This window comes from Sceloporus occidentalis, unplaced genomic scaffold, assembly GCF_023333645.1.
Source record: "Sceloporus occidentalis isolate IW3139 unplaced genomic scaffold, rSceOcc1.0.p SCAF_46, whole genome shotgun sequence".
NCBI lineage: Eukaryota > Metazoa > Chordata > Lepidosauria > Squamata > Phrynosomatidae > Sceloporus > Sceloporus occidentalis.
In genome coordinates, this window is record NW_028317026.1 from 6,636,847 (window position 1) to 6,660,678 (window position 23,832).

General features: G+C 39.1%; 1 protein-coding gene across 1 annotated transcript in view; it reads left to right on the forward strand.

The window, feature by feature from the left end:
- The window catches only part of LOC149289383 (ATPase family gene 2 protein homolog A-like), a 135,151-nt gene that overhangs the window by 6,407 nt on the left and 104,912 nt on the right, over positions 1–23,832 (forward strand). The window contains exons 6-13 of the mRNA XM_089490695.1: positions 739–868; positions 1,278–1,334; positions 1,483–1,606; positions 2,895–3,150; positions 13,505–13,659; positions 14,705–14,914; positions 18,924–18,977; positions 19,668–19,747. Of these exons, the coding sequence (XP_089346821.1) occupies positions 739–868; positions 1,278–1,334; positions 1,483–1,606; positions 2,895–3,150; positions 13,505–13,659; positions 14,705–14,914; positions 18,924–18,977; positions 19,668–19,747 (1,066 nt within the window). The remainder of the gene's footprint in view (positions 1–738; positions 869–1,277; positions 1,335–1,482; positions 1,607–2,894; positions 3,151–13,504; positions 13,660–14,704; positions 14,915–18,923; positions 18,978–19,667; positions 19,748–23,832) is intronic.

Consider the following 23,832-nt stretch of genomic DNA (forward strand, 5'->3'; position numbering starts at 1 on the left):
TTTATTAACCATTGTGATTGAAATTGGTGGTGGATTCATTTAGGTTATAAACTCTCTGGTACATTTGATTATTTAGATGGTATAGAAAAACTTTGCAGTTTCTACCTGTTATTCAAGTAACAAAAATTGCGCTAAAGGACAATGATATGCCCAAAGATATGCTTTATTGTTTCCTACACAAACCTTTTATTTGCTGATGTCTTTAATAGAAAAGATATATATATATATATATATATATATATAAAAATAAAAGAAAAACCTTAAAGGGACACTCCAGCCATCGTTTGCACATCAATGCATTTGATAGCTGCATGGCCCGTTTAAGGTATTGTGTTGTCAGCTTTACAAATGCATGGGGTTATTCTGCAGGATCCCCCTAAATGCATTTGCCCCTTTCCACACAGCTAAATGCCCCGCAGAAGATGTTCTTGGCTGAACACATCTCTCTTAACTTGACTTACCTATCTCCAGTCAGATGAAGGCTGCATGCAGAATATATGTTCAGACGCCTGTGCACATGCGTGGACAATCCTATTGATTTGAATAGAGCACTTTCCTGCCACAGATTGGTTGTTCAATCAATCAATGAATCAGTAGCAATGTTTATTCTCATTTTGGAAGAATGTATATTAAAGCATGCACGGGGTACTTTAGTATGCATTCTTCTACGGTGGCGGTGTCAGGGACTTTTAATGCTGTGTATGGGCTGGTAAAGTATTTATTTTGCTTTACTTCTAGGAATTCCTCCTCCACGGGGAGTGCTGCTCCATGGTCCTCCCGGGACAGGCAAAACACTCATCGCTCGAGCAATCGCTAATGAAGTCGGTGCTCATGTTTCAGTTATCAATGGTCCAGAAATAATGAGCAAGTAAGTTGAAATTTGATCTTGAAGTCCTTGGCTCGCACTTTTTGTTGACTTGGAGATAATGAACCCAAGCTTTGTCTTATCTGCTCTGTGTTCGACGCTCTATGTCCCTTTTGCGGGCAGATTATTTTTTGGATTCATTATTTGCAGGATTCATACTAACCTGAATTACCAGAATACTGATTTGGAGAATTTCACATACGGCATAAGTGTAAATAAGCCTATTATCGCTCATTGATAGAACAACCGCTTTAAGCTTTTGTGTGGGAGAGTTGTTCAGGCGTACCTGAAAGCCATTACTGTGGCAGGTTTCATTTTATAATTGATACTACCTAACAGGCATAATTATCTTGCATTCTGAGCTGCTATATTTTATGTTGAGTATTTTGCTTATGTTATTTTATATTTACAGGTTTTATGGGGAGTCAGAGGCCAGACTGCGCCAGATTTTTGCTGAGGCATCGCTACGGTAATATTATACAAACCATTTTTATACGTTTAAATTAAGTGCTATTTATAATATAATAAGACAAGAATAATATTGTTAATTTTTTTGTCGTCTTCTTCCACTGAGTTTTTTTTCCTCATCTTATTGATTTACTGTTATGTTTTTGTAGCCAACCCTCCATTATATTTATTGATGAGCTTGATGCTCTATGTCCAAAAAGAGAAGGGGCTCAGAATGAAGTGGAGAAACGTGTTGTGGCCTCCTTACTTACACTTATGGATGGAATTGGATCGGTAAGTCCTATTGGTACAAGACCCAGCATTTATTTTATTAATGTTTTGGGAAGTAAGTCAGACATACATGAAAAAAGTTTATTTAAGAAGCTAAAATGTTGCTTACCTAGCAAAGTATCAAACTTGGGATTAATGTTGTCTCCCTGTATGACCTTCCAACTAATCAACTTTTTGGTTTCGCGCACCTCTCTGTTCTGTTACTTGGAATCTGAAAGTCTGCATCTGTACTCATCAGACATATCTCTAAAAGAATAGTAGCCAGAAAATATAATTAACAAGGATTTGTGCTCAGAGACCATTATAGAAGAGCCAAAAACAACTAGGGTCCTTAGATTTATCCAGCTCTTTAAGCAGGTGTGCCTTTGGCTAGAAGAGGCAGTGTAGAAAAGAAAGTTAAAATTACACCCCAGTTATCATATTCACTTTAATACATATGACAGCTAAGTGTCACCATATATGTTAGCCTATTTTTGTTGCATCAAAATGCAAGTTGAAATGAAGTTCTAAGTACTTTTAATATCCATTCGTAGACTGTCCCTTTAAGTAGCATAAAAATGATCTTATTTATTATGACAGTTGCAACGCCCTACAATACTTTATTATATATATATATATATTCACGTTTATTCAATTTTATTTACTTTTAACTGTTAATTTGCAATTTTTATATGCATGTACCTGAAAGCCTAGCTAAGAGTAGAAAAAAGACCTGTCAAGCTCTTGTTATAGATTCTTTGAGGCTATTAGAAATATGTTAGTTAAAGAGAGGACTATAATGTATAAGAGAATATCATATTTTCCATACTTTTGCAAGATTCGAGAATGTTTATTCGGATAATAATGCGGGTTCCAAGAGAAAGTCTTGGCCTTGGTAAATATCCTCTGTAACCACTGCATAAATATTTGCCGTGCCAATGCTACCAGTGCGCTCACTGGAAATGCCTGCCACAGGAAAACGACTTTTTATTTATGATTGTTCTGGGGAAAGCTAACATTAGCACTCCTCTGCTGCCACCAGACATGGATGCAGCCACCCATGACATCTGCACTCCCTAGAGAGACCAAAAATGCGTTCCATTTGTGCAACTTCCTGGAAATGTCACGCGGGTCACGGCTGTGTGCTCATTGTAGCATCTTTCCATGTCATATGGCCAAGAGTATATTTCAAACGTTCCTAAACGTCAAAATTAACTTCTAACTGATATTTGTGGGGGTTTGCCTTCTCTGTTATTGAGACACTTGGTAGCAGCTGCTAATTGATGAAACCATCTTGATTTTTGTATCGTAGGAAGAAAGTCAAGGCCAGCTTTTAGTGCTAGGAGCCACAAACCGCCCTCACTCGTTGGATCCCGCTTTACGCAGACCTGGACGCTTTGACAAAGAAATAGAGATTGGTGTGCCTAACGCTCGAGAACGTCTTGACGTTCTCCAGACCATATTGAGAAAGGTCCCTCATCAGCTGACTGAAGAAGACCTTGTGCAGCTTGCAGACAGCGCCCATGGATATGTTGGAGCCGACCTGGCTGCCCTGTGCAAGGAAGCAGGTGCGTTGCCTAAATTCTACTTCCACAGAACAATGCCTTTATATTCCTTTACCACAGATTATTGAGGTCTAAGAGTTATGTTCTTGGCATATTATTTATAAAGTGCCGGCAGTGCCTACTCGTCAGGCTCGCCTGCTTTTTGATTCAACCTGAATTGCGTGCATCTTGTAGTGTTTTTTTTCTGGGAAAACTTAATGTCTACAACTTTCTCTCCAGTTGTGTTGACAAATCAATTCCCCCTTAAAATTATTGGAACAGCTCTGGGTAGCTCAAGTTGTGGGTCTTGGATTGAGTATGAGGATTATAAAACACAGTGTGTCTAAAAGATAAATGATACCATCAGAGCTCCGTTGGATTATATGTGTGCCTTTTATTAACCCATGGCGACATCATTGCTCATGGTGATATGATTACTCTGTCACTGGTGCTAGAAGACATACTGAAGAATGTACTGTGCACAATGCTATAGAAATCACTAGTGGTCATTTGCATAGTTATTAACGCTACTGAAAATTCACACGTTTCCTTTAGCCGACCCGGGGGGTCACAGCTTAACTCATGTTGTTTAATGAAGCCTTTCCAGCGATTTCACAAATTAATATGCATTCTAGCCGTTTGGGTATCAAGAAAAAGTGTCCAAATTGCTAGCTGCGCTGACACCCCTCCCCCCCAGGACATAAATCCAATCCTTAACTGGTTTGTTTTCAGGGAAGTTATAATTTGTCCGGCATTTCATCAGAAAGCAATTTATCAGTAGCCCCTTTTAGCATTAAATGACTTATGGCTCCGTTCTTACATATTGCAAATATATCTAGTTCCTGTATAGCACATCTGTTATTTCACAGAACGTTTGGGGAAAATGAATCCTCGCCCAGCGCTGGCCAGGATATTAATCTCTGAAAGCATGCTTGAATTTTCATGAGAAAGGTAAGCCCTCCAAACCACTAGGAAATGTTAATAATTGAGCAGAGGACAAGCAGTTGTGATCTCTGCTCCAGGAATCTGGTTTCCCTAATATAGGGATTTATTAGAGATCTGGCCTTCTAAGGCATCCTGCGCAGCTGCACCCGGGCGAATGTAAATAGAGCCTGATATTTTTTTTTCTTCTTCGCGAAGGGGATTCATTTGATTTGTTTGGAGTGGAAGGAAGTATTTGGTTTTGTAATGCTTAAAATTAATCTTCAATATCCGCACGATCTGCACACCATTCTAGCGTACCGTTGTGAAACGTCGGGCCTCTGATGTGATAGCGTCACGGAGGCCTGGGAGGGAGGAAGGCATTGTTTAAAAAGTAAGACTAGACAGTGAAACTCTAATTGAATCCAGACCAGGCTGTATTACTGGAATGTTTATTATCATTTAGAGGAAGGCGAAGGGGGTAGGGAGCAACTGATGTGCAACAGGAAAAGAAATTATTAGTCTCTTTTTAAAAAAAAAAAAAAAAAAATTAATAAAGAAAAAAAGTACTTTAAGAAGCCAAGATCTTAAACTCAGAACAAGGAACCGCTAGCACTATCCCTTATTTAGTTTCTTTTTTTGTTTTTTCTTATATAACAGTCAGTGTCATAAAAGGAGAAATGAATAGCATTCCTACATGGTTTCTAAACATGTAAAGGCACAGTTGGCAGGCATCCAAAAGCCAGTTTATGAGAGTTTCCATTTAACCCCCTGATCTCCAGAGGCATGCCCAATAAAATGATTGACCAAGTTTAGCAAATATGGCGTGCTTCGGAGTTGCGCCTTGTTGTGTTGTATTTGAACGCTGAGGTCACCACAATCCCACTGATGGTCTCTAATCAGTGGGAATGGCTTTATGGCCGATTCTGTGTTCGTCGCATATAAAGTACTGCGGGATGCGCATGAACGGCCGAACTGCCTTTACGCAAAAAGGAAGGCACATGGCATTGGTGGCTTAAAACTACAACAGATGTTTGTAGGCTGTTTCGTGGACTATATGTGGAGTGTTTGCTTCAATTCTAAAATGATCTCATTTTGGCATTCACAACGGAATGCATTTGTCTTCAAGCTTGTTCTTTTTCTAACAAAACATCAGCAATATTTTTAGGAGAGGGCCTGGCGTAAGGTAACCACACGCACTCACGGCTCAAACACTTGGGTTTTATTGACTACGGATCAGGTTCTGCTGATGGAAAAGTTGCTAAATGGGAATGGAAGGTATGTACCATAGCTGGGACGCAGGAACAATCAGGGCAGCGTTTGGAATATGTTCTGGAAGAGTATTAGGACTTTACCGGGAAGAACGGGGACACAGCTTAGGTTTTGGGCTCAGTAGCACAGCACATCATGGCATGGCTTCAAACATGCAAGGAGGGTGGTAGAGGAAAGATGCAGGGAGCGAACAGCTATAGACAAAATGTATTTATTAAAAAAAAAAAAAATTTTGTTTTTGCAACTTTAATAAATGGCAGTGAAAAGAAATGTTTGCATAGAGAACAAAAGAACACGATTAGAGATCTCCTGGGATCTTTATATACCCCACAAGATTGCATTACAATCTCAGGGCACTTCCCATGCGTGGATTCGCTAGCCAGTGGTGCAAGCCCAGTCGTTCTGTACGTGCATTCCCTCTCAATACCGATGACACAACTCATCGGACACACTTCTTTAAGCCTTATCCATACTAGAATTTCAGGGGAATGGTTTTGTAGAATAGAATGTTGATATTAAAGTCAGCACGCACACAGTCTCAGATCTCTCTATATTCTAATAATTTTATTATTAATAATATAGGAGATTTCAGTGTTCGCACATTTTTCCACAGGCTTGCTGGCTCAAACGTGTTGGCTTCTCACTGGCAACCCTTTTCTACCTTATCCATAATTATTAGTACATTTTTTTATTAATATTATTTCTTTCAGACTTCCGGAAGAGTATTTTAAGCGAAAGGCGCTTTACTCTCCATGCGCTGTCGACCATCGCATGGATTTTATGTGTGCTTAGCGCTCTTGGCATTGCTGCCATCTTCCTGTCCCATAACAAATTGGGAAAACACTGCATATCCACCCACACAACATTATACGAGCCAAAAAACATGTCCTGGTTGCTAAGGGCTTCGGCAGCTTGTTAAGGCCAGCATTCATATTCGGTACAAATATAATTACATTTTAGGAAGGCGTAATTGTTTGGAAAAGAATTATGCCCCTTTCCAAAATATATAACACATAACAGACATCCGAGTAAATGTGAGGCTACCAGGAAAGAAAATGAACAAACCACAAAAACCACATCCTTATTCTGTATGGTAACCCAGGGCTAATGGACAAATATGAAAGGAAGGAGCAGATTGTAGAGCGATTGCCGCTCGAAAATATTAAATCCAGACCTGAAGAAAAAAGCCTATGCGGAGAAGTGATTTGACTGCATATTTTCCCTGTCAGCTAATAGTGATCCTGGTACCTAAGCAACAGTCTGTATTAAAATTATAAAGTGTCCACATTCTTCTGCTTGTTGAGTTCTGCACTGGAAAAATCCCGCTTTGCTTCCACATGTGCTTTAATATCCTGCCCTTCCTTTATTCCGAAAATGTATTGTTCTAAACTAAATGACTTTCTAGAGACCTTGGATAACCTCAGGAGAACGAGCAGTCTGTGTAGGCAGTGGGGCAGGGACTTGGATAGCGAGAAACGATTAAATAAGTTACTGGAGCTCGTAGCTAGAATATAAAACATTGTGGTTTACGCTCATGCTATAAATATATATACTGAAAAAGTTAAGATGTAGGAAATTTGTTTTCTGGCGGATGATTGAAGCAATATTTAACTTTTCAAACAAGGTGAGATTAAGAGACTTGGACATCCTGGAGAAGTTCTAAAATGTCATCGCCTACTTTGAGGTTAATAATTCTATAAGAGAACCCGCCCCATCAACATTATGGATGAGCCTGACATGTCCTTTCTAATTTTTCTGTCACTTGATTAGGGCTGCAACTAAGGATTATTTTCATAATCGATTAGTTGGCCGATTATTTTTTCGATTAATCGGATAAAAAAAATGAATGTAAATTTTTCATTTATTTAAAATAATTTTATAAACAAATGATGTTAAATACAAACAGCAGAATAAAAAAAAACTTTGATAAAATACATTTCTTGTCTTTATTTCCCAACCAGCCCCCCCCATTTATGCACATTTGAGCCCAGGCTTGCCACGCTGCCCCCCACATATGCCACTCCACGCTGCCTCCCACATATGCCACTCCACGCTGCCCCCCACATATGCCACTCCACGCTGCCTCCCACATATGCCACTCCACGCTGCCTCCCACATCTGCCACTCCACGCTGCCTCCCACATATACCACTCCACCCCCACATATGCCACTGTGCCTGATACGCCTTATACCCCCTGATACACCACTCCATCCTCCCCAGACATGCCACACTACCTCCCCACATATGCCACTCCAGTCTACCCCCAGATATGCCACTGTGGCCCCAGATATGCCTTATACACCCTGATACACCACTCCGTCCTCCCCAGACATGCCACACTGCCCTCCCCACATATGCCTTATATAATGTATATGCCTTATACCCCCAGATATGTCACTCCGTCCTCCCCTGATATGCCTTATACCCCCCAGATATCTCATAGTCCCCTCATAGAGTCACAGACCCGTTCACAGCACACTGACACCATACTTTTTTAAATAAGTACTGGGTTAATCTTCACTGCCCCCAGGATTTAGATTCCCCTTAGTTTGGCCCCCCTTTATCTCTAACTGCACCTTAAGTTAACTTTATTAAATTAATCAAATTAACCCTCAGTCCTCATCATTAAATTAACCCTAAACACCCCATTAACCATAACTACCCCTAAATTAACTCTAAATACCCCATTAAAAAAACTACCCTAAATTAACCCTAAACACCCCATTAACCATAACTGCCCCTAAATTAACCCTAAACACCCCATTAACCACAGCATCCCCTAAATTAACCCTAAAGACCCTGTCAACCACAACAGCCCCTAAATTAACCCTAAACATACCATTAACCACAACTGCCTCAAATTAACCCCAAACACCCTATTAACCACAGCTGCCCCTAAACACCCCATTAACCATAACTGCCCCTAAATTAACCCCCACCTCCCCTAACTTTCAGTAGCCCAAATATTAATTTTATACTTACAGTTAGATGAGTGTCACAGCCATGTGGTTCTGGCCTTCTGGGAGAAGGAAGGGGGCGGGGCCAGTTGTCACAGTGATTACAGGGAGGGGCTGGTAAGTAGGAGCTGCTGCTGTGAGTCAGACTAAACGGATTATATAATGAGGGGTATTTTTCAGAGCGTTTGCTCTGAAAAAACCCTCATTTTATAATCGATAATAATCGATTCAACTAATCGATAATGAAATTCGTTGGCAACGAATTTCATTATCGATCATTATCGATTTTATCGATTAGTTGTTGCAGCCCTACACTTGATGCAAACTCTCATCTGCCTATGTTGTTTAGCTGTTGTGACAAAACCTTGCTGCTGAGGTCCATGACTGTTACTTCTAAGTGTGGTCCTCTAGGGCAGTAAGGCTCAGGAACACTGCCATATGGCAAACTGTGCCATTTATTTGCACATGAAAACCCCCGTAAAAATAAACCCCCGTAAAATAAAAGCCTAGGTCGAGATATGAGAGCGTTCTCTAGCCTGTGCTTTGCTGGCGCAGGTTGACCAGCCTAAACACTCACCAACTTCTCTGCCAGACCCAGGTAAACCAGGCTCCAAAAATCCTCCCCTGCACAAAACACATGTACAGGTTCAGGCAGGTACAGGTGATGCCTTTCCTTGCCCTGGGAGCACAAGCACAAGGGAACATCCTCGCCCAACAATGCCCAGAATCTGCTTGAGGGAGCTTCAGTTTCCTTTACCTGCACCTGTTGCAGGCTTCATCAGTGTCTTAGATTGAACTTTCAAGTCTAGAATATACTTCGTCTGTTGCAACTCTGCAATTTTAGCCTCAGCTAACCTTGTTCTCCAAATGCTCCACCATATACATGATCTGGGCAGCAACTGCGCACAAAATCCAAACAGATCAACTCCCGGGGGTTCAATAGTGTCCCACTGTCTAACGTACTGATAGGAACCCAAGCAGAAGCCTCTTTGAAAACCAAAGGGATACATTTTCCATGGCAAATGAACCACTTTCACAGTGTATTTTTTCTAGGCCAGTGGTAGCCTACAAATGGCTTGTGGGTTGTTTACAAGTAATATCTCAGTAGTTCTATCAACAACTCTGGCAGAGAGTGTCTCTCATTTGACACTGAATGATAGTGTCTTTATTATAAGTTGTTCTTTTCCCCCAATCACAAGAGCAGTGCATAAAGCAATGGACCTTCCAGACGTGTGTTGCTCACTGTCATATTATGACACTGTGTTACTGGAGCACAAACCTAATTTTGGTGTCTACATCTACATCTATGGGGTTTTGACAACTATTGAAAAGTACCACTGGCTATATAGTCAGGATAAAACACAAGTATATGTGTCTAGGTAGTCATCAAGGGTACCGTCTAGGTAATTTACCTTTTGGCAGTAAACAGTGGATGCGTTTGAATCCTAAAAATAAAGGTCTTACTGCAAAATGCCCTTGAATAAAAGTTCATTTTTGTGTCCATTTTTCTGATAAAATCCCATTCCTTATTCAAGCCAATATGCCAAGTTGAGGCAAAGTATGGAAAGACTTCTCTTCAGCCGTTCTTCAGTATTACTATTTGAACAATGCACGAGATTCCTAAAGGGTTAAATATCTACACGCAATCGTAATTCTAGGTTATTCATTGGTTTCCCCGCTTAATCTCGTAGGATTATCTGTTGACATTTTGCTAGTAGCGGCTCTGTGAAAAGACAACGATGAAAGCCGGGTGTATTCACGCACGCTTTCCTCGGGGTATGTTGTGGTATGTTGCATTGTGTTTTGTGTGATGTAGCAAAGCATTGTGGGAGGAGAGGCGAATCCTAAAAACAGGAAAATACATGCTGCTATCCGCAGTCTGCTTTTTATTATCGCTCGATGTAACAGTTCTTTCCAGCTACATGATGACCCCAGAAGCAGCCTGTGCACGCACATTCTAAACCAATGACTTCAGGGTTTGTTTGGTAAGCTTTGATCATTCGTTCCCTGATTTGGAAAGGGGAATCTGGATTTTTGAAACATAAATAGATCAGAGTTTCTGATTTTAGATTAATAGCGCAAGCACAATAGAATGCATTTCACATGGGGGTTTTGAATTAACGTCTGCTTATTTCCAGACATTTGTGTACATGGTTACAGACACGGTCAATTGAGTGTGTTACACGAAGGAAGTCCTCATTACTACATGTTATACTTTATAAAACCAAAGCCTGTTGTTGTTGAAAGTGTCCTGGAGTTAGTAACCTGTATCCAAGCAGGGATTTCAGCTAACGAGTAGACAAGTCAACACCTAGTCTTTGGGGGCATTTTGCATTTGCCCCCTGCCAAGTGCCTTTTAGGGGATGCGTTTGGCTGAACAGATCTCCCCGCACGTCACTGGTGAATGCTGCGTGCAGGGGCCTGCATGTTTGTAAAAGCCTTCTATTGGTTTAAACAGTAGCACTGATTGATCGCTTCAAGCAGCCAATCAGAAGCTAGGAATCAGATCATGGAAGATGTCGCCATCAGTTTTTCAGCATGGCTGCATATTCTGTGTTGGTTTCTTGATTGGTTGCTTGAAGCAGCCAATCAGTGTCATGAAAGTGCTACCATGCACATGGAGAGTCTAAACAGACCGCCACCTACGGCGCTGGTGCTGATCGATAACTATACCTAATGCATTTGCAATGTAAAGGTACCACGTGCCGGCAGAAATACAGCGTTAGCAACATAATTGTTAGAACAGTTTCCAAACTCCTTCCCCAAAAACAAATCTTTTAATCAAGTAAAATTTGGCCTCGTCTGTAATTTTCGCTGGAAAGGCTTGTCAAGCGGTATGAAAGCAGGCATGGTTGTTGTCATAGAAACTAGGAAGAAAAATTCTTAAAAGTTTCTGTGTTGTTTATGGGACTAAACGTCGAGAGGAAAATCTAAAATGACAGATCTGCCAAGTTTTATTTGTCTTAACATACAAGAACTGCAAAAAATAAAAAAAAGATTTTATCTAAGTAGAACAGCACCTTTAAACTTGAAATAAAAATCACTAGTGACGTTACTGTAACGAGCGAGCGTAGTGCCTGCCGTTCCATGAAGAGCAGGGGCTGTAATCATTGTCAGATGTCTTGCGGATATTATGATGACCTCCGTTGTGTCACAGCTTGTCTGCCTTTGCCGTGGGGCTTCTTCAAATAATGACTTTCAAAACCTGATCCCCGCTTCCACTGGAGAAGATATTTCCAGCGGTTTCCGTCCCCCGAAGCCTCGTGCGGCCGTGTCTCTTATCCATCTGGCCTCCTGGAATGCTTTATTGATATTGTAGCGTATCCTGTTCATTACGAATGAGCCACATTACAGGAAGTCTGAATTGCAAATATTTGTGATTTGGGTTCCAGGGCCTGGGGATTGAAGGCAGGTGTTCACGCAGATTTTTTTTTTCTCTCCCCCCATTGCTTTTATTTTATATATACGCTGCACAGAGCTTTTTTTTTAGGCTATAGAAGAGCAGATGCTGTAAAGCATATCGGGTCTCCTTAAGCACATTTAGCAAATGTCACCCAATCTGTTTCTTTTACTACGTGGCGATGAATAAAGCCCCCACTCAGGTAACTGCAATGTACCGAACCGTGAAAGAGGGGAAGCGGGTTAACCCTTTCAGAACTATGTCGTGACTTGCCCCTCAGGTTCTCTTGGGTTTAAGCACTAAACTTGCGCAAGGAACTGTAAGTCTGATGTAAAGCATTGCGTTGGTGCTGATGCTATTCTTCAAGTGGATACGTGTAGCTTCCTCGAAGTCGAAAGGCACGTTCCGGTTCAATTTTACACATCGGATTTAAGTACGAATAGGGTCAAGTTCTGCAGAGGTGGTTTTGTTGAGTTGCAGCCTGTTCTTGACTCGGCTTGCAATTGGATCGCCAACTCGCTCTTTTTCTCGGTTGCATCAATGTAGATCATGCCTGTTACTTATGGCACCAGCGACGTACTTACCAATGGTGATGCCCTATGTGTTACCTGTATGCGATGAGATGAGATGAGATGTACCACTAGCCATCCCCCCCTCGGCACTACTGTCCTTACTGGTGATCGCTGGGACATGACATCATATCCCAACACTCTGCCTTTTAACAACGTGCGCACCTGGCGGAAATGGACTGTGGAGGCCTGTAGAGTTAGAAGGCCAGTTGGGGAGCAGTGGAGCTACAGGGAGCCTGATTGTCCAAGAGGGACCTGCTGGACCTGCGGTCTTGGCCAGAATATGCCACTCGATGGCCTATTTATGTGTTTATTCTCTATTTCCATTTGTTACCTGGAAGTGTTTTGGGAGAGTTAATGACAGCCAGATTTAGCAAAAACAAATACTTAAGGTTTCATTTTGATCTGTGTGCATCCATAAATAAGTGGAAATGCTAAAAACCCAGGTATTCAGAGAAACGTACATGCTCTCTTTCCTACTCGTACCTACAGTCTTTGTTTCGAAAGAAGCCATCTGTTCTTCTCACTTTTGATAGCCTCGCATGGGTTATGTGGTGCTATGGTCAAAATCGTACTCACCCAAACAGTCTCTCTCCTTCAGTCTCGAGCCTTCTAATAGATTGTAAGCTCACAAGAGTAGGATTTCTCTCTCTTTCTGCTTGCCTTCAAATCTATTTTGTATATTGCCAATTTTCATATTTTTAGTTTCCACTCACCTTTTGCAACAGAGAGTGCTCGTTCTGTGTAAATCAAATGTAATAATATTTTTACAGGTCATTGGAATATAAACAGGGAGCACAAATCTTATCACCAGGAGCGAGCATTTGTCAAGTTACTTTCATTCGCAGTGGTGTGCCATCTAGTGGTCATTGCTGTAATAGCGTTTTTTTGGGAACGTGATGGCATTCTGTAATCAGCTAGCTGAACACACTTTGAAGACCTGATCTTGGACTTTTAACTACTCAGGCAGCACCTAATAGTCTCACAATGATTGTAGTTATTATATATATACCAACAAATGCTGGCAGGTTTGCCCATTACATTATAACATTTATTGCTTGTACCCATAAAACATGATTATTTTAATATTTTGCAATGGAAAACATCGTGTCGCTTTGTTTATCGTTGCAAAGTTCTTATTCACAGTGCAGTTCGGTAATTTGAGTATGCTGTAGTATTGATTCGAAATTCTCTTGCTTCCATTCGGTTTCCATAGGGAAGACAGGAGCAATCATGTTGTAAATGGTTTCCTTTGCAGGCTTGAATGCTCTGCGCAGTAAACTTGGAGAGCTGTCCTGCCCGTCAGACAGGGAAGTGGCTGGGTCCGTGGTCATCGCCCTGAACGACTTCCAGCAGGCAATGAATGATGTCAGACCCAGCGCCATGAGGGAAGTTGCCATTGACGTGCCCAAGGCAAGTCATGGAGAAACACACTGCGACATTTAAATGGCTGCAACTTGGTTAAACCTGATATTTATTTGTACCTGTCTTACACGCATGCGTCACCGTAGAACTTTCCACTCGCTGTACTTTGGTTTTCTGTTAAGTATATTTTAATCCGGTCTCCACAATGAAAAATCCATTCATCTAATAAACATACCTATTAAATTTAGATATTCTAAGGCAGAGGGGGGGTGGTGTTTTATATTCCCTCTAGAACGAGTTCCGTTTTTCTGGACTGTTTGAGATTCCAGTAACAGAACTCCCTGAGTGTAGCCCTTTTTGGCCTTCCAGCATGAACATCTGGAGATACTGTTGCGTGTCTAGTCATCTCTCAGCAATTAATCCCGGCCAACTTTTCTCTGTTGAACTCCTGTTCAGGAAAGGCGTTTAAAGCTGGTTAAATAAGCAGGTGATCCCAACGTGTTGCCTTTTGGTAAAAGTGGGATTAGGTTTCCTTTGTGGAAGTGTTGGAGCTATTCTCTTTGACATTTGAAACCCATATCTAAAAATACGGATGAGATTGCATATGTGTAGGGTAATAGATATCTCCATAGCTTTGGGTCACTTTCCTGGAATGGAATTTTGAAACCATTGAAAATAAGTAATAATATTACTGTGTCCTGTGTATTGTTTTGATACGTGGACACATAAGTGTACTTCACACGTGTACAATACTTACCGGACAGTACTGGAGTCTTTAGTTGAAGTTGAGAAAAGATGTAAAGTGACATAGGTTTTTGAGGACCAACAATATCTCTTCTCCAGGTGGAAAACCCATGTACTCATCAACCACTCTTAGTTCAGTGAGTGTTGTTTTTCCTTTCTGATTGTTTTCACTGCTAAAATTGATCTATATCAGAGTAAATACACTGGACTTTTCAAATTTCTCTTTATTCAATTTACAGTTCATTATTTTGCCATCTACCTCCAGTTTAGTCAACGTATAGCATATATTCCTGGAATTAACTTTTGTAGGTTTAAATTGGTGTATTGGTTTGCTGTTTACTTTTTGCAGGTGTCATGGTCAGACATTGGAGGTTTGGAGAATGTTAAACTAAAATTGAAGCAGGCTGTCGAGTGGCCGCTAAAACATCCCGACTCTTTCATTCGCATGGGAATACAGCCACCAAAAGGAGTGCTACTCTATGGACCCCCAGGGTGCTCGAAAACCATGATTGCAAAGGCTTTGGCTAATGAAAGTGGACTTAACTTTTTGGCAGTAAAGGTGAGTCATCTTTGTGGTCTGTGTTTAATATTTTATCTGTGTATAGGTACATACACATATATGCGGATGTGTGTGTGAATGTGTGTGCATAAATATATATATGATCAGGAATCCCTCGTGATCTGATCGTTGTTTGGTTTGAAGATTTGCTTTGTGATTGTATGGCATGAAATTTGATATACATAAGTATTATTTTAGAAGTTGGCTAGAAATATTTAACATATTGACAAAGTTACAAACATTATTATTATTGTCTAATTCTCTAATGTAATTTGAGTGTTCACTCGAGTGTTCATTAGAAGGATTTCCTATTGGGTGGTTAAAGAGATAGTTAGGGTCAATGGTCCAAGGAAAGTGCATCTTTGTGCATGGTTATTACATGGTTACTGATTAAGTACATTACTAAACTAGCATTATGAATTTCCAAGCCTCCTCATAAAATGCACAAGACCATATTAGCAGACAGAATAAAACTAAAAGAGATGTAAAGTTTTCTTAACCCTTCACAACAGAAAAACACCCCATTGGTGACAATTGATGTAGAAAGCAATCTATAGTTGCTTTCCTCACCCAAACAGTGTTGTCGTAATGCCTCGATGTGTGGTTTCATGGGGGTAAATTGAACTGACCGACTTCAAAGATGTCCCAAATAGGACATGGGGCAGATTGACCATATTTGAAAAAGAAAAATGGTTTTGAAATAGAAAAACGCTACTTGTACTTATTGCCCTATAATGTGAAAAAACCCATAAAAAAAAATTGGCTACTCCTAAACTAAATGCATTACTTTTTCTAGATGAAGAAAAGGTTTTTCAAGTAAAAGTCCTTTTTTCTCAGTTTATCACCATATTTTATACTTTTTATTAAGTAGTCGATCAAAATAATGGCAAGATATTACGGCTAAACACAAGCGCAGCATAAATGTTAAAACAGCCATTGTCACAAAGGGTACAGGAAATAAAATCAGACGTTGTGACGAAGGGGTTAAAAAATATAAAGAAAACAGCTTTTGTTTTTTCTTAAGATGTAGATTCAGAGAGTTTTTGTAATGGCTTGGCTTGTTATTAACAGATAAATATATAGTTCAAATGAGATTACAGATTTTTTAATTCTTGTTAGGGTCAAGATGTATCATCTCCTGATTCAACATTGTTCCTTCTAACCTTGTCCCCATCTAAACTGGCAAATAAAAATTACATTTTAAAAAAGTGTACGACTTGATTTATTCGGATCAAAGGCTTTCGGTCAAAGCATATGTAAAATATCCTTAAGAACTTTGCAAACGTAAAGGTAGGGAGTTCACACAGAGCACCTATGAACATGGTCAGTTGAGGAACCACCAGTCCTTACTAAAACCGTATGATTTAAAGTGAATGTGTCTTGCGTGTATAGAAAAAAGTCTCAGTGATTTGGGCTGCTAATTTCAGTTTAACACCAACTTTAATATAATATTATCCACTTGCCACAACTTCACAACCCACTTAGTGGCAGAGATTAATGTCAGGAGGATGACGACATACCTTTAGGAAACACTTTTATATAAAATCAATAGATTTGGTTCCTCTTTGAAAATATTTAAAGAAAAAATATTCTGGGAAACCATTGCTGTGGGGAATGGTTTTAGGGTTCCTGATGAATGGTGGGTTTTTGGTTTTTTTAGTTACTTGTGAATGCATTTTGGGTAGTGTACTGGGTTTAACTGTTTAATAGCCATAGAATCCCTTGTGTAGTGTGGTTTTACTTTGGCATTCCACTATGGATCCTGGTGTTTGATATATCTGGCTAAATTGAGTCTATGAAGTACTTCTCTATATCTGAAGAGCCACAGAAGCTAACACATAATATAAAATATAAACAAACAGGCTTTGCAGTGCTTGATTGCCCTGGAAAGTTTGATTGCTCTCCTTTCTGGGATTGAAACGGTTCCATCTTGCATAGAGACAGGCTGTCTGTTAGATAGCCATCAAAATGACTTATTCCTGGCATTTCAAACAACCAGGTTTCACATTTTGAACTTGGAATTGATAAAGATAATAAGTAAAACACAGCACACAAAAAAAAAGATAAGATCCAGACTCCAGCCACATGCCTCATATACAGAACAGCTGCACAAATATTTTCTGACTATGGAACATTGTTTTGACATTCTATAAACCATGGATGTATGAAACTTGTGATAAAAAGACAAAAACTGTACTCCAAGTCTCATGGAACAGAAAAGAGCTATTTTGACATATTTGTAATATCTGACACCTTCTTTTAATTCAAACAAATTGCTAGACTTGAGCGTTATCTGCTATACATTTACTCCCGACTGGCCTCTCTTCACTGCTAGTAAGGACATGCAGTGATCAGTGTTATTAGATGCCCTTCCAGGTATAGAACAAAACCTGATTGTTCCTTTAAAACAATTTTTTGTTGTACAATGACGTCAGACTTTAAAGCTCTGGAAGTCAAAATAAACTCTAAATACAGGTAGAAGCGTGTTTATAAATTAAATTGTGTAAATAAAATATAGGATTTGTTTTTTTCTTAGAAATGCTTTCCTCAAATACATACAAAATGACAGATTTTAAAGCCCTGAAAGTCAAAACAAGCTCCAGGTACATGCAGAAGTGTATTTATAAATTAAATTGTGTTAATAAAATACAGGATTTTTTTTTTCTCAGAAATGTTTAACTAACTTACATAAATACCTATGACAAAGTCATAGTCTTAGTAAAAAATCTGCCCTCTAACCATTCCCCCTCTTTATGTGTCTAAAATGTTGAGGTATGTTTTAGGAAAGCATGTTAGTTTCTAGCACACACCTAGGGACAGGCTCTTTGCACATGTTGGGTGATTTTTGTTACACTCTTTCTAAATGCAACCCCATGATTTGTCACTTAGTTCTGGCATCTGCATACTTGTGATCTCTCTGCTCTCCCATCATATTTCTTTTTTTCCCCTCCCGCTCCTTTCCTCTTTCTGTATTTTTTCTCACTCTTCTATTTTTTTTTTACAACTCGCCTACAGACAACACTATCCAGCAGCTTCTCCCCCGTCACAACACTGTCTGGCAGCTCTCCGCCACCCCTGAAACAGAAGGCTGCCCAGCAGCCCCAACCTTACATACAACATCTCGCAGGCCCCCCTCCCTCACACAATATGATCGGGATGGTCTTTCATTCATAATAAATGCTTTAACCAAAACTCTACTCTGTGGTTCTTTCCAAAGTATTTGTTGCGGTATGTGGACCAGGTGGACATTTCAGTCTGACTCCCAGCATTTGATCATTTTTCTCAGGGTGTTAGTATGAGGCTAAATGTTTGCTCAAAGACGATATGTATTTTCCATCATAGATACTGTATTTCCTTCAAAAGACATTTAGGGTCAGATTCAGTGATCCTTATTCCATTTTCTTTTTCTACGCACTGATGGTTGAAAACTCAGTCACTATCCAACATCTGCTGCCTGGGACAGCTGCTATGGGACAGATAAACACAATGGGTGGTGAAAATCACCAAACTGGAAGCTCAGATACTAGGCATAGGTACATAACCTTTGTGTATCAGATGTCGTTTTTCGGTCCACAGGGAGGACAAAATATTTTCTAGAGACTGAGACTCCCAGCCTTTGTTGTATGGAGCCCTTGTAATTTTTTTTGTTTGTTTGTTTGTTTTTACTTTGGGTTGGGGAACTGGCAAGGACAGAAATTGGCAAATGTGTTTACCTGCTGCAAGGCCTTTTCCTTTTGATATGGAGGAACGTAAGCCAAAACAACCTAATTAAGCTCACAGTGATGTTTATGACTCAGCCTAGCCAGTGGTAGCCATCTTTTCTTCTTCAGCTATTGAGCAACATTAAATCTGTCCCTAGTAACGTAAATAGCGTCGTTTTTATGTGGTCTTGCTTCCTCCCTGCAATTACAGATATTGAAACTTCCCTTTTGTAAAATCTATATTGCATATCCAAAACAAACGTCTAAGTCTAAATTTGTATTATAGGGTTTTTTTTCTGTTTTTGTAGGGCCCGGAGCTGATGAATAAGTATGTTGGTGAATCAGAGCGAGCTGTTCGAGAGGTAAGAGGTGCAAAAAAAAAAGCATTTTTACTAGGCATATTGATAAATAAGCTATTGATGTTTTATAGAAGTCTGCATTTTGTAATGTAGCCAGCGTGAGCCTAGGGTCGGCCTGGCTGCCGTATATTTTTTTCTTATTCTCTAAATGAGTGACACCTTCCAATGAATTCTAAAATGATACTATTAGAGTGCATCTAAGGCCCTCACAAAAATAAATCTCTAAACAAGCTCAAATTTCCTACCAGTAAGACAAGAATAAAAGGAAACTCTTATTTTTTGTTTTACTAGTATCACATATAATTTAGAAAATATTGAGCTGTTTTGTATTTGTTCTAACTCGGTTAGACTGTTATCTACTGGACAGACACCCTGAATCCTTACTACCTTTTGGTAAACAGAAGAATGGCTCCGTCTCAATCTCCTTGGCACTGGTGCTGCCTGAAAGTCTATGGAAGAGCAGACTTCCCTAGATAAACATGACCTAATTAGCATTGCCATAAAGAATCAGCTCAGTGTAGTGTTTGACCCCAAATATTTTATGTCCGACGACAATGGCAAACGTCGGGTTTGCAGATAATAAAATGAAAACACATTCTTGTCAATGCTAAACTTCGCTAATGTATAAAGCGCTGTATTTAATGCTCAAAGAAAAATACTTTCTTTTCCATGATTTCTGTTTGTTTTATTTAGATATTCAGGAAAGCAAGGGCTGTTTCTCCTTCTATTTTATTTTTCGATGAAATAGATGCTTTAGCTGTTGAAAGAGGAAGGTAAGCGAATGATTCAACCTCTGATTTAAATAATTAAATAAATCAACATTTGTACAAATTATTAATTTCCCTTTTATTGTATCCACAATGAAATGTGTGCATAATTTCTATAGCTTAGTTGGAATAAGATTGTTATATTTTATTGCACGCATACCTTTTAATTGTATCAGCAAACTTGGCTTGCATTTTGCATTCCAGATCAACTTGGCAACCATGTTACATTTTTTGCAAGTTTCATTAAAAAAAAAGTCATTGAGTAGCAATTGGTCTTGGTATGCTATTCACAAAGTAAAGTAAATCAGTAAAAACAGATTTTTTTTTCTTTGAAATATGAAGGAGAAAAAATAGAGTATTGATGGCTAATGGCAGGATTGGAATTTAATTCCATAAGTGGTGGCGTTCTATTTTTTTTTAGCAGTTTAAACACTAGTTATATATTTTCATTTATTTTTTCATTATTTTTTCATTACCTTTTTTTCTTTTTCTCTTAAGTCTCTAGGGTTTTTTTTTGGAATGGGGAGTTTTTTCTCCCCAGGTAAAGCCATGGTTAGTTTTACTTATACACACAAAAGCCAGGAAATACAGTATGTTCTCAAACCACTTCCCAAAGTACTTTAGAAACATCACAAATAATACTTTCAGTGCCAAACGGACATCACTATTTACATAATCAATGACATCATTTATGTTATTGTATTCCAAAATATGTGATCTACTTTAGAGCAGATGTGCTTGATGATGACAAAGACAATGGTTACCGGAAAAGTCTCCTGGTTTACTTTTTTCTGTATTTTTTGCTGTGATGTATATTTTTAAATTACTTTTCCTACAATAGGAATTTTAAGGCTCTTGAGTGTGAGTATTATACTCAAGTACAAAATAACATGATGCCGTATCCATCTTCAGTTCTAAATGAAGCATGTATGTTACACATGGCTGCATATTTTATCCACTATTGCATATGATCATTTTTGTCACGTAGCTCTTGTACGTTGGCTTTCAGCTAGCTATGCTTATAGAGTGTTATACGGGGGCACATTTTTTGTCCTTTGGCTATTAGGAGTAGATCCGTTGATGGAAAAAATGACTGTATAAAGAAGAACAGTTTTGAATTATTTCGGGTGGTATTTAATCCTGAAAGCTTTCTCTTCAGTAAAGCGTTTGAGTTTTTTTCAGTAATGCAATGGAACCTGCTACCCGCATGTTTTCATGAGAGACATCTGTTCGGAAAGCTCAAAAAAGTGTGCAGGTTGGGAAGTACAAATATCTCATTGTCAAATGGGAACCAGATGGGAGGTAAAATATGTAGCAAAGTTCTCATTAAAGTCATCTGAAATTAAACGGTGTAGGAGCCCAGACAAGGCACTTGTTAGAAATAGCCTGTTTTTACAAGCTGAATTTGCACAGTAGGAATTTGAAAATGCATTAGAGATGCTTACAATTTGTTGCCTCTAGAGATCAATTTCCTGTACTGTTATTACTAGCCGTGCTGAGTTTTTAGGGAAACACCTGTTTATATTGTCTCCACCAGCCACCATCTACCTTGCTTCACAGTCTTTTTTCCAGGCCTTAAACAAGTCAGCTGCAATTTTTAGGGAATTATCTGAAATTGTAGACGTCTATTCAGCAGAAACTTTATCATCTGAAAGGGATTTTCAGATGAACACTGTATGGTCATGCTTTGGAATGACCCTGAATTTTATCCTCTGGCTCCTGAACAAATAAGGCTGTTTCTCATTGCGGAGTGTTAGGGTCACCAAAGGTTTAATGAAGAGTTAAAGCTCTCAATTATGGAACTACTCATTTAAGTTAATTGGTTTTTAATTGTGAATCAAGACTGCAAATTCTGTGTGATGAAGAAATTGAAAACACTGTTTGGGAAATTGGTTTCCATAAGGCTTGGATGTACCAGCTGACTGACTCATAGTCCCTAACGTTTCATGTGGCCATTTTGGACCCCTGTGTTGAAGGGTGAAGAGATGAAGAGGGATAGAGGGATCAAGGTGGGAATGTGTGGGATTGGAGGTGGGAGTGTGTCGACCCAGAGAAAGGACAATCCACCTCTCTTACCTCAAGAACCACCTCATGGTGTGCCGCCTCAAAGCATCTCAAGGTGGCCAAATGGGAGCTAGAATACTATTCATTTTACAGTTCCCTGGGTCGGTAAGGGGAAATCAGAGGATGTCCCGAACTGGCCCATGCCATCCTGAAAATCAGCCCTAGGGACATATGTGGACTTCATAGTATAGAAAGAAGAGTTACATTTTGTTCTGGGTAAGATTCCTTGAGGGACTTGTGGTCAGCATATGCCAGTTCATTGGGTTTGATTGGTATTGATATCATCCCAACACTTGATCAACACTACTGTAGACAATAAATTACTGCTACCTACATACTGTATTAATTTGTCTATATGTTTCTGTTGAGTAATGCACTTACCAAGTTAACTAACCAAGTATATATGGAGTTATTTGCAGTCTATATTTCACTTGTCTGTTAGATAGTATGCCAACACATCCAGTAAGTAAGGTTCATGCAAACACCATTATTTTGCAGTATTAACTTTATAGAAATGTTTTATTATGTTAACAAGTGCGAGTATTGGGCTCCAAGATACACACTTGAAATATTTGCTTGAGGAAGTCTTTCTACTTCAGATGTGATTGAAATGTGGACATTTTAAACCCGAGCGTGACCATGCGTGTTTATGAGTACAATTGTGAAACAGCTTAAGAACTACAAAGTAGACCAGAAGTGCTTTATGGCTTATCAGCAATTGGTAACCATAATATCAGCAGTATATGATAATTTCTTGCACTATTAAACCATATATATATATATATATATATATATATATATATATATATAATATTAATTCCTTTCTGTAAAGAGAATATAGTGTTCTGTACAACCTACGCAGCTTCAAAAAGTTTTGTTAATTGGAACACATTTCAGTGTCTTTAGAAACAGGCGCCATACAGTGTGATAATGGAATAAAAGTTGGACCTTGTGTTTACTTTCTTAAGAAATACTGATTATTCACTTAGCTTAACACTATCAGTCTGTATTAGGTGTGCACGTTTTCTGCCTCCCCACTTGCAGGACTGTAAAGTTAAAGTGGAGTGTTGGAGAACAAACGTTCCAACAAGCTCAAGCATATTTTATTGACTGTATTGACCCCATAATATGAAGCTGTATATCCATGCTTGGGCGCCGATAAAGTTTTCACTACTATTTCTCCACAGCCAAAATGTAATCTTGAGTGTTTCAGATTATAATGTAGCATAAATGAAAATGCATTACACTTTTGGCATTTGTAGAGTAACCTTGTTAGTGTGATTACGTTTATGATTTGTATCTCCCAGTTGATCTTATCCAAGAAATGTTTCTGCGGCTTAGTGAGGCATGCAAATAACATGTGAAACTACAGTTGCAATGTCATGAATATTTAAGAAGAAACATTGTAGTCAACTACCTTAGAACAGATTTTAGCCATCAGCAAACTCCACATGCTTATTATATCATGTTATTTAATATATAGATTATAAAGTATACCATACTAATACTTAAAAACATTACACAAATTTCCGCTGACATCGGTGGGTGTTCTCGCTGATGACACCAAACGCTGGGATTTTTTAGATTTGATAATTAGTAGTCTAACACAGTCTCCCACAAAAGGCACGGCTTTGCCCACCATTAAACCCTTTATAATGTAAAAAAAAAGTATAGATTGAGAGCACTTTATTTCTCTGCCCCATGGATCTAGCTCTTTTTTTTGTTTTAGAGTGCCTGTCACTTCATGTAGAGAATATTTTCTCTAAGTCATAAAAGGAAAAATATTTATTAAAATAATGCTTGTGTGTAATTTCATAAAAGAAAATGGTACTTGCCACATTAATATTGAAGGGCTGCAGTGCACCCCTGGCATGCTTGATCTGTTTGTTAAATGCCCTATTTTATAAAAAAATGTAAAAAGCTCTAAGTTTAAACCATGTCCTACATTTTTAAACCTACTAACTCTACTAGATGCTTTATTGTCCAAGTCCTCTGCCTAATGTCTCTAATGAATGCTTACATGGAGT